Genomic DNA, 12,804 nt, shown 5'->3' on the forward strand with positions numbered 1-12,804 from the left:
AACTTTTGTAGAACCCTAGCAGAGTTGCCGTGCAAAATTTGGCAAGGCGAACTCTAGGCAGAATTTTCACGAAGTCTTGCCTTGTATTTTTTTCTTTTTTTGTAAAATTGAATGAGATTTTGAACCCAAAACCTAGGCTATTTTCGGTTACTTTTGCCTTAAGGCCTTTTTTTTTTATTTATTTATTTTTATTTTAATAACCATAAATAGAGTAACATCAAATTTCCGAAAAAAAATAATACACCAAATTTCCACAGATTCCCCGCATTACTATACACTCTCAAAAAACACTTCCCGCCATTCCTCTCTATGAAATGGGTATTATATTTCCAAATGCTAAAAAAGCTCACAAATTAGGGGTTTAACACCAATTGTAGCTGAAACCCATTTCTCAAAATTGCTGACATTCTTGAAAACCCAATAGAATACTCTACATAAAAATGGGTATACAAGGACTTTTACCCCTCTTGAAATCGATAATGTTACCCATTAACATCAAGGACTTAAAGGGGTGCAATGTTGCTGTTGATACATATTCTTGGTTGCATAAGGGTGCACTTTCTTGTAGCAAAGAGCTTTGTAAAGGCATTCCTACTACCAAGTATTCACCTTTTTCCCCCCTCCTATTAGCTGTTTCTTTTTGTGTGTGTTGTTGTTTTCTTGTTGTATGATTTCATCATTTGATGGTTCAATGTGTACAAGAATCTTTCTTGTTTTTGTTTTTTGTTTTTAATGGGTACTACCCCGTCCCATTTATGTGATACTTTTCGCTTTTCGTGAGTCGACTAAGCTTTGAAGCTAAATTGTGTTTAGATTAATTCAATATAAGATTAAATTTTATATATTTGAAAACTACGTGGAAAGTACTAGTATAAGTTACAACTTTTCTCATATTATTTTGGTTAAAAAATGCTATCTTAAAATGTTGGTCAAAATCTTGCTCTTCAACTCCTGGTAGTTTCTTCCTTTTTCTATCGAAAGAGAGTGAATGCAAACCTTAAGGAGTATTAATATTAAATGGGGGAGGGATAATGGGGTTGCTGCCTTTTTTTTTTTTTTTTTTTTTAACATTACTTTGTGGCACATTATTGTTATTTTTATCTCTGTTGTTTCATTTTTCTAAGGTTTTATGTTCATGATGGGGTTCTTGGTATGTCTTTGTTATGCAAAAGTGATGTTCAAATAAGTATTTTGTAGGAGTATTTTTCTTTTTCACTTGATTGTTCTTTTGCAATTTATGTGTAATATGGATAAAGTTTAGATTCAGTTAATGATTGCAAAGGGACTACAAATCCGAGTCCACGTGATTATACCAATTTATTGAACAAGACATTTTTTGCAAGGAATGTTGCTTTATGTATGTATCATTGCATTTTGTAAATTCACCTTTTCATTATAAAAAAATATCATTGCCTTGGGGTTTAACAGGATTGCTGCTATGGGTTTTTCTATTATCTTTATCTCCTGGTTGGATTCTAAGAGTTCCTATCAAAAAAAAGAAAAAAAACAAGAGTTCTTATGGAACAAAGGTCAAACAAGTTAACATACTGTTAGAAGGAAAATATTTTGTGTTGTCTACTATAGGGAAGATTAATTGTTAAGATCACATTAAGAAAATATTCTACTCCCAAAATATTGTAGATTTCACATTAAGATTGATTTTGGTTGAGATCAGGAAGTGTGAACTACCTTTAGAGAAGTACACAAAATTTTCATGTTTCACTATATTAAACGTCTTTGAAATCTCTTTCCTTGAAAATGGAAGTCTTATTGATGGCAGAAAAGACTATATATATATTTTTTTTTTGTTAGCTTAGTGCAAACCCTGACAATGTATTTCATTTTATGTTCTTTTAGGCATATTGATTATTGCATGCACAGAGTAAATTTATTGCGCCATCATGGTGTCAAACCTATTCTTGTGTTTGACGGAGGTCCCTTACCAATGAAGATTGAACAGGAGAACAAGCGGGGAAGGTACTTATAAACTCCTAACTTTAACTTCTTAGTTGTGAGTTCCTTTTCTTTTTGATTGGTCTTAGTTCTGAGTTGTGAATTAGGTCTTAGTAATTATAAATCAGGTCTTAGTTATGTCAATAGAATTCCTATTTAGTTGTGATACCTGCCGCAACTTACTTGTAAAAACTGGACCCCTGTCACTTAAATTATCCTTTGACATACCACAAAGTTTAAATGTTTGTTCCATGGATAGCTTGAGAACATTCACTGCAGAACAAGGATGTGAAATGGCTATAAAAGGGGCATACTTAGTCAATCTGTCCACTTCCACCCAAATGACAGTTTTTCCCCGGGACCTTGGCAACACTTATGACTCCCATGCTGATGCTACTCCTTGGTAGATGAAGGTATCTTAAGAAGTTGAAGTAATCCAGGATATGCAGCTGAATCATATTTGTTCTTTTGACACGTCACATTTCTTAACCATAATTCACCACTTCTTCCCTCATTCTTTTTCAATGAAAGAGAGATGGTCCTTCTGTAGGTGTGATCAACCCCGGAATGACATCCATCTACCCGTCGTCCTGCCAATGAAGTTCTTTCTTCTTTCCACTTAAACCAGCTCAGATATATAGATAGATTAACCTTTCTAACTTCTCTCAACTTGCAAATCCTTTTATGGTCTCTGTTGTCTTGTGCTGTCCTTCATTACAACCATATTCTTTCTTGGTGTTTTCCTTTACTCTTCCTTCTATAAAGAATATATAGCACGAAATTTGAGTCTAAGATAGTGCTGTTCGTTGTAGAAAAGTTATTTAATGCAATTTTTGTAGTCACAATACTTCATACTTGCCCTGTTGAAAAAACGCTATTTGAGAGATTGACCTATGATTGTTATTTAGTCTCAGAATAATGCACGTTTCACTTAATTTTGAGTAAAAAGAAGATTTTTTGTAAGTGTGCCATTCAAGATGAGACTGGTGAAGTTATTCATACATTTTTCTGCAGGTCTAGGAAGGAAAATCTTTCTCGTGCAATAGAGCATGAAACTAATGGAAACATGACTGCTGCTTATGAGTGCTATCAGAAGGCTGTTGATATATCACCTTCAATGGCTCGCGATCTAATACAGGTACTGTATTCCAACATGATTTCATTACGGCAAAAAGTCAGCCTTTTGTTTCTCATAATCTAATATTTGCATTTGAAGGTCCTAAAGCTGGAAAATGTATGTTACGTAGTGGCTCCTTATGAAGCAGATGCCCAAATGACCTTTCTGGCCATCAGCAAACAGGTTGATGCTGTTATAACTGAAGACTCGGATTTAATAGCATTTGGTTGTCCCAGGGTAAGCTTTTGGCTGTTTTTTGGCAAGTTTGTTAGAAAATTTTCGTTTTATGCTGTTACAATGTTTTTGTACTTTGTTATGGAAGTCCTGGTATTTGTTTGTTGAATCCAGATCATTTACAAAATGGATAAGTTTGGGCAAGGTGTTGAGTTTCGGTATTCCAAGCTGGACCAAAATAAGGAACTGAATTTAACAGGTTTCACAAAGCAGATGCTTCTTGAGATGTGCATCTTGAGCGGTTGTGACTATTTGCAGTCCTTGCCTGGAATGGGCCTCAAAAAAGCTCATGCACTTATAAAAAAGTTCAAGAGTTTTGACAAAGTGAGTATTATTATCTTATCTATTGACTTGCATTTATTACGGAGCACTTACATGAGCATGATAATAGAAACTAATTTGTTTGTTTACAGGTCATTAAGCACTTGAGGTATAATACTGCTGCAGTTTCTCCGCTGTATGAAGAATCTTTCAAAAAAGCAATTATGACTTTCCAGCATCAACGAGTTTATGATCTCATTACCGAAGATCTAGTTCATTTGTCCGAGCTCTCTGACCATGGTAGTCAAGATCTAGATTTCCTAGGCCCATATCCTTACAAATTTATTCTTTAAGCAACTTTGATGTCTGTAAGAATCAATCTCCTTTATTTTGGTTGGAGTTTTTTCTTTGAGCCATTCCTTAACCAGGAGAACGCTGATACCCACCGAAGTAGCTCAAGGAATAGCAAAAGGTGATATTGATCCTTTCACCATGAATCCCTTTCAGGTATTTAATTTTAGTCCTCTTTTCTTTAATGAAGTTTCTCCCTTTCAGTTCTCTTGAGTTAGAGGACCAACAACTTTTTGAGTGCTATTCCCTACATTTTTCTTCAAATCTACGTCATTATTTGCATTTATGCTCTAGCTTCAGCAATACTGATGTTCCCAATGTACTGAGGTTTGAAGGAAACTCGAGGCAGCCTATGGTAGTATGGTTAACCATCTTTTTAATTTTTTTGTCCCTATCAATAAGTTGACCTCTTTCTAAAATGACAATTTCTTCTCCCACTAATCTTAATTAATAAATGAATACTATGTACTAACTTAAAGTTGATTCGACAACTTTCTAACTCACTCTCTACCTTTTTATATTTTTAAGTGTACTTTTAAACCCTTTGCTACCAAACTCAACATCAGATTCCTCATTCCCTTAAAAATTACTTGAACTCTGCAAAAGTCGATGCAGGTCAATCAAAATGGCACAGAAGGAGTAACTGAATATAGCGCCACATTCTGAGGGATATCTGGACTTTATTTCTTGTTCTAGTGAAGATCTGCATGCTGGCATGAAAACATAGTGGTTTTCTTGATGCATAACACCTCTCCTAGCCATGCTTCTTTTTGTGTGTCTTCCTCTTTTATGATTATAGATGTTCATTCATTTCCATGCAAATGAAAAATATTCTTTGCAACTTTATGCAAAATTTGATGTAGTGTGCAAATGTTTCTTTCCTTTTATTAACCTTAGATATACTTCATACCAAGTCTATATTTCACTAAGTTATAGAATTATAATGCACCAGAAAGAAGGCAACGCTGCTGACCTGGTTCATAGCAGAACTTATGAACTGAATGACTTCAAAGTGGAAGGTGAAAGGAGGAAGCTTGATTTGCCCGCACAGAAAAATCTCCTGACCAACTACTTCTGTATCCTATTGTACTAGTACATAGATTTATACTATTTACTGTTGTTGGGAGCCCAAAGCATCATTAACTGTGATTCTCTTTTTCTTTTTCCATATGTTTACGACAATTGTTTTAGCAATGTACCTTCCATATTAGGAGGAGAAGCCTAACGGTATCTGAACATAGATTATCTTCCTCTTGTTTATGGCGTAAATCTGTATTTTGCAAGTATCTCTCTTTTTTGTTTTCTCTGAATAGAGTTATGGATATTATATTAGGTCTAACGTTCGCCAAGAGTCTTTTTGGCTGGTTAAAGACGTGTATGTCAGTGTAGCTATAAGTATGAAACTTAGAGAACCTCTTATTTTGGACAATTGTTAACCAACATTAGAATTAAACTCGCCCAGATAGGGCTGAATGGATATAGAAGGTTCATAAGTCATATCCACCTAGTTTAGGATTGAGTATAGTAATTTTAGTTGACTTTCCCAGCTATTGCGGAGAACTTACATCCAGAGACACTTGAGAGTTATGCGTAAAATCTTTTTCCCCGATGGGAGTTGTGTAATCTGCAGTCGGTAAAATCCTTCTTTCTGATGAAAGTTATGTTAGTCCCACCCCATCGGCGTTCGAATGTTTGCTAGATGTTAGGCCAAATAGAGTGGAATGGGTATAGGGGATTCATATAGCCGATGTCAGACTCGTTTGGGATTGAGGTGTAAATGTTGAGAGATATGTGAAGTTCAATTTTTTTGTATCCATACGGGCACAATAGTAAATGATTTTCTGATTTATTGGTAAGCTTGTGTGTCCTTTAACATTTATAGGCGCTGCTTCTCTTGAAGCTAAACAGAAATTTAGGGCACCAAGAACTAGCCCTATTGTTCCAAATTCAAAGGTTGGAGTTTCAAGCCCTTGGGCAGGCAGTAGAGCTGATTCTTATAAATTCGAGAGCTTGTCAATGTCCTCGCCTGATCCTCTGGGTGTATCTTCTGCTCGGGTGAGATTAATGGTTTTGCAGTTACTACTCTGACAATAACATTGTTGTATCATATCGGAATTTTGATTGCATCTCTCTGAATAGTAATTTCCTCTCTTTAGGTGGATGATGATATTCTCTTGAAAGCTTCCATGTATTTGGAGTCAAAAAGTCAAGGTAAAGATACAGAATTCTATAGAGCATCAATAATTGCATTTAAATACTTTCTTTCCTTGTGTTCTCCGAGCAGGACTACCACAAGAGGAAGAAATTGCAAACGGCCTAGGACTACAAACTGTTCCACTGCAGCATCCAATATGTAAACCCTGCATCACACTGAGTAATGAGTGTGCTCTGGATTTAAGTGAGAGCAAGACACGAGCTGCCAAAAACAAAGTGATAGTGAGGAGCAGCTATTTTCTTAAGAATAACAAAAAGGAAGATTTTCAGGATGATAAGAGAGAGAGAAATGAGGCTGCCAATGATAAATCTCGTAGCAGCATGCGGGAGAATGATTTTGATTCTATGGCAGATGCAAGGAATGGAGCAGTTTTAGCAGCAGTTAAAAATGCTGTTCCACGGAGTTCTTATTTTCAGCATAAGCCATCAGCAGAAAGTGGTCAGTACATAAACATTTCTAAGTTTTTTATCAAGGATGATGCTTTCTTCCTCCGATAATAATCTCATTTTTAGTTCCGGCAGGTGATACTGAAGAGAAAGAGAAAGAGAAAAAAAGAGTAATAGTAAGGAGTTCTTACTTTCAGAAGAACTTGGCAAATGAAAATTCTCACGGCAACTCGGATGTTGCTGTTGAGCTGGAACATACCTATCCCAGGGATTCTTCAGGAAATGATTGCTCTGAAAGGGGATTAAAGAAAAGGAAGGTTACCTTCATTGACACTGTTCAAACTGTAAGTTGCTTTCCTGTGATGCGTCTTCCTTCCATCCTTCACTTTAATTGACGCAAAATTTACTAAAATTTGCAGATTGTTACATCTAATTGTCTCTTCTTTAATAGGAAAATGCAAGTGCTGATTGTTTAGAGGCTGACACATCTGGCTATCAAGGTACGTGAAAGGCCAAAAGCATTATTTTGAACTCATTATGTGAAAATTATTTTACTCCGATCATTGTCTCTATTTACATTTGATATTCCTAATTTGTGCTGGAAATGCTGGAGCTGTGCACTTTCTTTTTTATAGCAGCAAATGTATCTCGGTATGCTAACCAAAATTCTACGGTATATTTTTGTAAAGTCGGAACTAAAATTTCAACTAACAAGTGAGTGAGCACATGAATGAAGCCACTGGCATAACCAGGAATTTTAACAAGAGGATTCAAAAACTTCAAACATGCCTAAAGCAAAATTTGAACTACCTTTGTCACTACTATGAAAACTTTCCTTACGTCAAGGGGATCCAAAAAGTTTATATATATATATATATATAATGAAAAAGTTGTTTTTGCCCTATTTCACTGTCCAATTTCCAACAATGGATGTTTGATTGGAGCCCTTTCATTGGCGGTGGCTCCACCAATGAATGAAGGGAAACCCAAAAACTGCAGTGTGTATGTTTTATGATGGATTATTTTCTTCTATGTACAGCATTGTAGAAATAAACGTTGTGGTTGATGTAGGAGTCTGTTTTGTGGTTAATTATTCTACTATTGATCATTATTAGTAAAGAAGTTGGAACGTTTGCAATACTCAAAAGCAGAACATACATGTCTGTTGGTATTAGTGACGTGTAGTTTAGTGATGATTACCGGCGTATATTATATATGTGGTACTGGTGCAATTCCCCTATTAGAAATATCAAAGGTTTTGTTCCTGTTTTAACGATTATAAAGCCGGATTCCAGCTTGCTCGTGGCTGAATTTAGTTTATTTTGTTGACAAAATAATGATGGTCAGAGTTCAATAAATCAAAGTACAAGAAAAAAAGATGTTTTGCTTACTGATAGATAGTTAAAGGAAGAGGTTAAGTCAAAAAAGAAAAAGTACCATCAGGAACTCCACCTAAAAAGAAGGAAAGGTCCAGGTGAGGAGTCTTCGGGCTAATACAGATGAGGAATGTGGTAAGAGCCTAGGGCATGTTGGACTTAAACCTAATGACATGCTACAATACAGATGTTACAGAATTCTATATCCTAATGATTTGTTGCCTGAAATTACCTAAGAAGGCATGTGGATTTCTTTTGACAGTAATTTGGATATTGGATTTTTTGGATCTTGTTTGTAATTAAAGATTCCTCTTGTTGTTATCCCTGATGAACTTTTTCACTAGTCAACATTTGATTTGTGCTTGCAACTAGGACATCATAATTAGGATATGCTATGTTGGAGATATTTCTTGAGACAGTGATGCAATTTTCCACGACTTGACTGTTCCAGTTATTTGGAAGATCGGATAATTCTTTTAGCTTGGCAAGTGGCTGTGGTTCTGCTCCATGTGATAATTTGAACACTTGATATTTTCTTATTTTACTTTTTTCAGTACCATTTCTTACAAAGAAAAGGCTTTGTCATACAATTATCAAGAATCTCCGTCATCCTTAAGCTTTTGTTGGTTATCTTTACTAGAATCTCTTTAAGGGAGAGACATCAGATTTTCTTTCCATTTCAGGCGACTTCAACTCTAACCTAGATGATTCAACTAAGGAGACAAAGGACGGACAAGGGAAATTCGGTTCCAACATCTCTCATTTAGGAGATTATTCTCAAATATCAGAGAAATCAATGGAAAATTTTGTTTCAGTCATATCATCATTTAGATACACCTCAAATGGTTCTCGAGCCAGTGGACTACGAGCCCCTTTAAAAGATATTAAGAATACCAGCACTAATAGGTAAACGCTATTTTAAACATCTATGTTTAATGTTTAGCTTAAAAATTTGTCTGTTTTTGCTGCCATCTCTGAATTTACCTTTTCACTGAAGGTCCTTTATTGACATGGATCTAAGCAAGTTTGTCTACAAGCCAATAAAGCAAAAGCAATTATCAGCACGTCGTAAGGTCTAAAACTTGCAAAACTACACTGACCTGCTCGTCTATAGTGAATTTAGCAGTTGTCAGCTTGATAACTAAATTTCCATTTTATAGGTGAGTGGGCATTTCTTGGCTAGATTCACAGTTTCTCTTTTCTTTTCCTTTTCAAGGTAACTAAAAGTGTCTCAGTTTCTTTGATTCAGGTTCAGCACTGAACGGGAAATCTTGTCGAGAAGCCATTCCTTTGTTTCTTTGGCTGCCTGAAATTTGAAGGTTCTCATCACATTCATTGTAGACTAAATTTTTGAAGGGTTCATAAACTTCACCTTGGTTTTCTGTTTTTATTATTTTTTATGATTCTTCTCCACCTTGTATTTTTAGTTTTCTCAATTCCCATATTTGACATGCATTTAGGTTCCCTATTGATTTTTCTCAGAGGGTTAAGGCCTATACACAGCTCATTTCACTCACAACAATTTTATCTGTACATTAGGAATGAAATTCTTATCTGAATACTTTCTGTTATGAATGTGTGTAGCGTGTACATCTACTTTTCTGATAGCGCCATAGTGGGGTGAATAAAGAAATAAAAGTGTGAGGGTGGCGTTTATTTCAGGGGAAAAACTTTCCTTTTTGCAAAAACTGAAAGAACTTTTCTGGAAATTGCACACCAGAACCATTAAAGAAAGTCATATTTTTAAAAATAAACTGAAAACTACTAACAGAGCTGGTTTTCAGTTTTTACAAGACTGTAACTTTTCTGGAATAAGGTTTTGATTTGTAAATAAATAAATCAGAAACTCAGAGATCGTTAGGTGTTCCATTGATGTAATTAGGCTGGACAGTTTCTACTTTGCAAGGTTTCTAACTACGTGATTAAGAGACGTGAGAAATAAATTATTCCAGGAACCACTTTCAGCAGCTGACAACTGTATAACAATTATTCTGCATTTCTTGTAGTAATTGATTATAGGTGATAACTACAGATTTCTACCATTACTATTTGAGTCAGTTTTCTTATTTTTCTAAATAAATAGCAAGAAATGTTTGTTCTGTACGCTGACAATTGGAGGATACTGGAGATGAACTTGTATCTTGTAATTGACTTCCTACTGCACTCTAAAAGATAAACTAAACTAATTACTGACATGACAAATTAGATTGTTTCAAAGAATTGGTATCAAAGAGGACTTCTATCGTGTCTTAAAAAACACTTATTAGGCCTCTGTGATCCTCATATGATATATAACACACTCATAGGGTATCGGACCATATTCATTCTTTCAGGGAACACACTTTCCTCAAAAAAAACTCTATGATACCATCATATTATATACATATATTGAGATGGTATCATGGAGGTCTGCTTCAGTCCTTCAATGAGACACTTCTCAATCCTTCGTGATACCATCATGATATATGAATTTACTTAGATGGTATAATGGAGGAAGGGTTTGGACGAGGGTGTACTCGAATAAATAGTTTCGGCCGAGTGGGTAGTCCAGAAATTAGTTCATAAAGGGGCATTTTCGTCTAAATAGTTTGCCTATAATAGACATTTTGTGTTGTTTTCCCAAAATATTTTCCATTTAAACATATTGTCCAAGTATTTTCTTAAGAAATCTTTACAAAAAGTTTTCAAATTTTGCTTTTTCCGAAGAAGTATTTCAGGGAGTTTCTCTAAATAGAAAATATATCCGTACGTACATAATTGACAAGATTTTAGAACTATAACTACAAAGATGTTCTCTCTTTTTTTTTTTTTTTTTTTTTTTTAAACCTTTTTTTCCTCCAAAAGTTGTCTAAAACCGTACATTTATAGAAAATAAAAAATTTGAGATAGGGAGCGTTTCTTCCTTCTTATATGGATCTACGCAATATAAAAATTGGATTAATTTAGTAAAAATACCAGATAATTAAACAAAAAAATATCTTATTGTGTTTAGAAGGGGGGAGAGGTTGGTTAGGTACATTTGATGAGAGAAAAAAAAAAAAAAAAAGAGGTACATTTGATGAGAGGTTCCTCTGTGAGGTCAAATCAAGGGTGTATTAAGGGACAACTTTTCTTTCAACATTTATCAATAGACCCCACAAACTAATCATACAGTAATATTCTTACTATGAACAACAAATTATCTTTCATCTCATGTCCTATGTTTGGTCCAGTTCTTTGCTATTTTTTAAGGAAATATTCCTTTCACGTGGATAACTTTCATCTGTCAAACGGTTTTCCATTCAACAGTGCTTTGAAAATGATATTCCAAAGAGGTTCACTCATGCTGAATTTTACAATGGGTGTTAGGTGTAATGCCAAAACACGAGTTAGGTACAAATTGATTGTTAGTATTTCTTCAATTAGTTCATGAAACCTTGATTGTGCCTTGGTTATTTTCAGTTATAAAAACGTCATCCTCATATTCCTAACCTAAAGTGGATCATAATAATTCCTCTTAATAAATTCCCAATTGTATGCAATTCTTTCCTTACCATACGCAATTCTCTCTTTTATTTCCTTCTATGGTTTCATGTCACTATCAAAATTAACCAACAGTTAAATTAAGGATTATCTTCAAGGTCACAAGATGTAGGAAGGAAATTTCTACCTTAAAGATTCTACATCTCCCTTTTGGAAAAAAGGTACTAGAAAAGAGAAAAGGAAGATGGGAAAAAGTGTTTGACAAATTGTTATTATCAATTGAAATAAATTTATGTTTTATGCACTCAAGAGTAATGAAATTTACATCATCAGTGCAATTTAACTAACCATAGTAGGTTCTCATTCTATTTTTCAAGTGGTATATCAGATTCGACAAGAAAAATCAGTGCTATTGTAGGTCAATTTCAGCAAATGATATAAAGTTACAATCAGTGCACAGATTTTAGACTCATTTAGACTGAGTACCATAAATCATTCTCTTTCTAAAAAGCTTGTAAACAAACAATGTTCTTCCCTCTCCCAGCCATCATAAGTCATAATCAATTAGACACACGAGATACATAAATTTGAAATTAGCCAAAATGCCAATATGGAAAGAAAAAAATAAAAAGAAAAAAACAGAAAAGTGAATGAATTGAATTCCCCCATTTTTCTCCAATCTCAATAGTTTGAAATCACAAAAATTGCTCCTCTTAACTAATAAGCTTAGAATCTCTTTTTCTTTCAAAGCTACTTTTGGCCGAAAACTAAAAGAAACGAAAAAAGGTTTGGACATTTTTGCACATTTTAGCTAACTTTCAACCTATATTTAAACTATTCAAGAAATAGTTAGGCAAAGTTACTCATTCGTTACGTTGTTTTGGTGTTGTTAGTTCTCTTATGCACTTATCCTCGGCCTTCAAGTCTTCAAATAGCAAACTATGTTACATTAATTAGTATTGATGGATTAGCTCAGAGAGAAGAACGTTATTTTTTTTCAAGGGGAAAAAAAACATTTTTTTTCACATAAAAGAAAGTCACTTTTTCAGGGAAAAAAAGGTAAAATTGTGTCTGTTACGAAAAGTCTCTTTGAACAGATGTGTCTACTGTGAACAGATTCCTAAGGTATTATAAATGTCGGGTTCTGCTTCAAAACAAAACATATACAATTACAGACTTTCGCTTCTTCTCTCTATTGCTTTCACTACAAATCACAACATTTTGTTCTTGTGGAAAATTCAAGTTAATTGCTGAAACTTGAATTTCATTGGCTGTGTAAATCCTGAAGTAATTCTGCCACCATCACTGAAGCAACGAAGTGGGAGACTTAAATTCCTTAAGGACAGAGATTACGCTGTCAAAGTCAGATTACTTCTTCCCCACTTCTGAAATCTATTTTCCTAACAAACTAACCCCGCAGGTTTTCTATTTGCTTAGATGATTCCTATA

General features: G+C 34.5%; 1 protein-coding gene across 6 annotated transcripts; it reads left to right on the top strand.

The window, feature by feature from the left end:
• The first annotated feature begins 246 nt into the window (after positions 1 to 246).
• LOC132043274 (exonuclease 1) lies at positions 247 to 9,464 on the top strand. 6 transcript variants are annotated; one of them, XM_059433792.1, is made up of 16 exons: positions 247 to 601; positions 1,858 to 1,977; positions 2,968 to 3,091; positions 3,170 to 3,307; positions 3,419 to 3,628; positions 3,718 to 3,892; positions 3,999 to 4,072; positions 4,869 to 4,992; positions 5,799 to 5,971; positions 6,073 to 6,127; positions 6,201 to 6,569; positions 6,644 to 6,861; positions 6,969 to 7,017; positions 8,577 to 8,799; positions 8,891 to 8,961; positions 9,129 to 9,464. In XM_059433792.1, exons 1-16 carry the CDS (start codon positions 441 to 443, stop codon positions 9,152 to 9,154), a joined length of 2,310 nt encoding a protein of 769 aa, XP_059289775.1. In that variant the 5' UTR covers positions 247 to 440; the 3' UTR covers positions 9,155 to 9,464. The 6 variants fall into 6 exon arrangements, 4 of the variants coding, with proteins under 4 accessions (XP_059289775.1, XP_059289766.1, XP_059289782.1 ...); XM_059433783.1 differs by having other exon boundaries at positions 9,143 to 9,464; XR_009411768.1 differs by having other exon boundaries at positions 248 to 601; positions 8,891 to 9,053.
• Positions 9,465 to 12,804: the final 3,340 nt, after the last annotated feature.

Source organism: Lycium ferocissimum, chromosome 2 (assembly GCF_029784015.1).
Source record: "Lycium ferocissimum isolate CSIRO_LF1 chromosome 2, AGI_CSIRO_Lferr_CH_V1, whole genome shotgun sequence".
Lineage (NCBI taxonomy): Eukaryota > Viridiplantae > Streptophyta > Magnoliopsida > Solanales > Solanaceae > Lycium > Lycium ferocissimum.

What these genes read in the sequence shown, in the direction of transcription:
- LOC132043274 (XM_059433783.1), top strand. Translation starts at nt 441, where the DNA reads ATGGGTATACAAGGACTTTTACCCCTCTTGAAATCGATAATGTTACCC. An exon ending in AAAGGCATTCCTACTACCAA is followed by an intron (nt 602 to 1,857) that starts GTATTCACCTTT and finishes ATGTTCTTTTAG; the next exon opens with GCATATTGATTATTGCATGC. An exon ending in AAAGCAATTATCAGCACGTC is followed by an intron (nt 8,962 to 9,142) that starts GTAAGGTCTAAA and finishes TCTTTGATTCAG; the next exon opens with GTTCAGCACTGAACGGGAAA.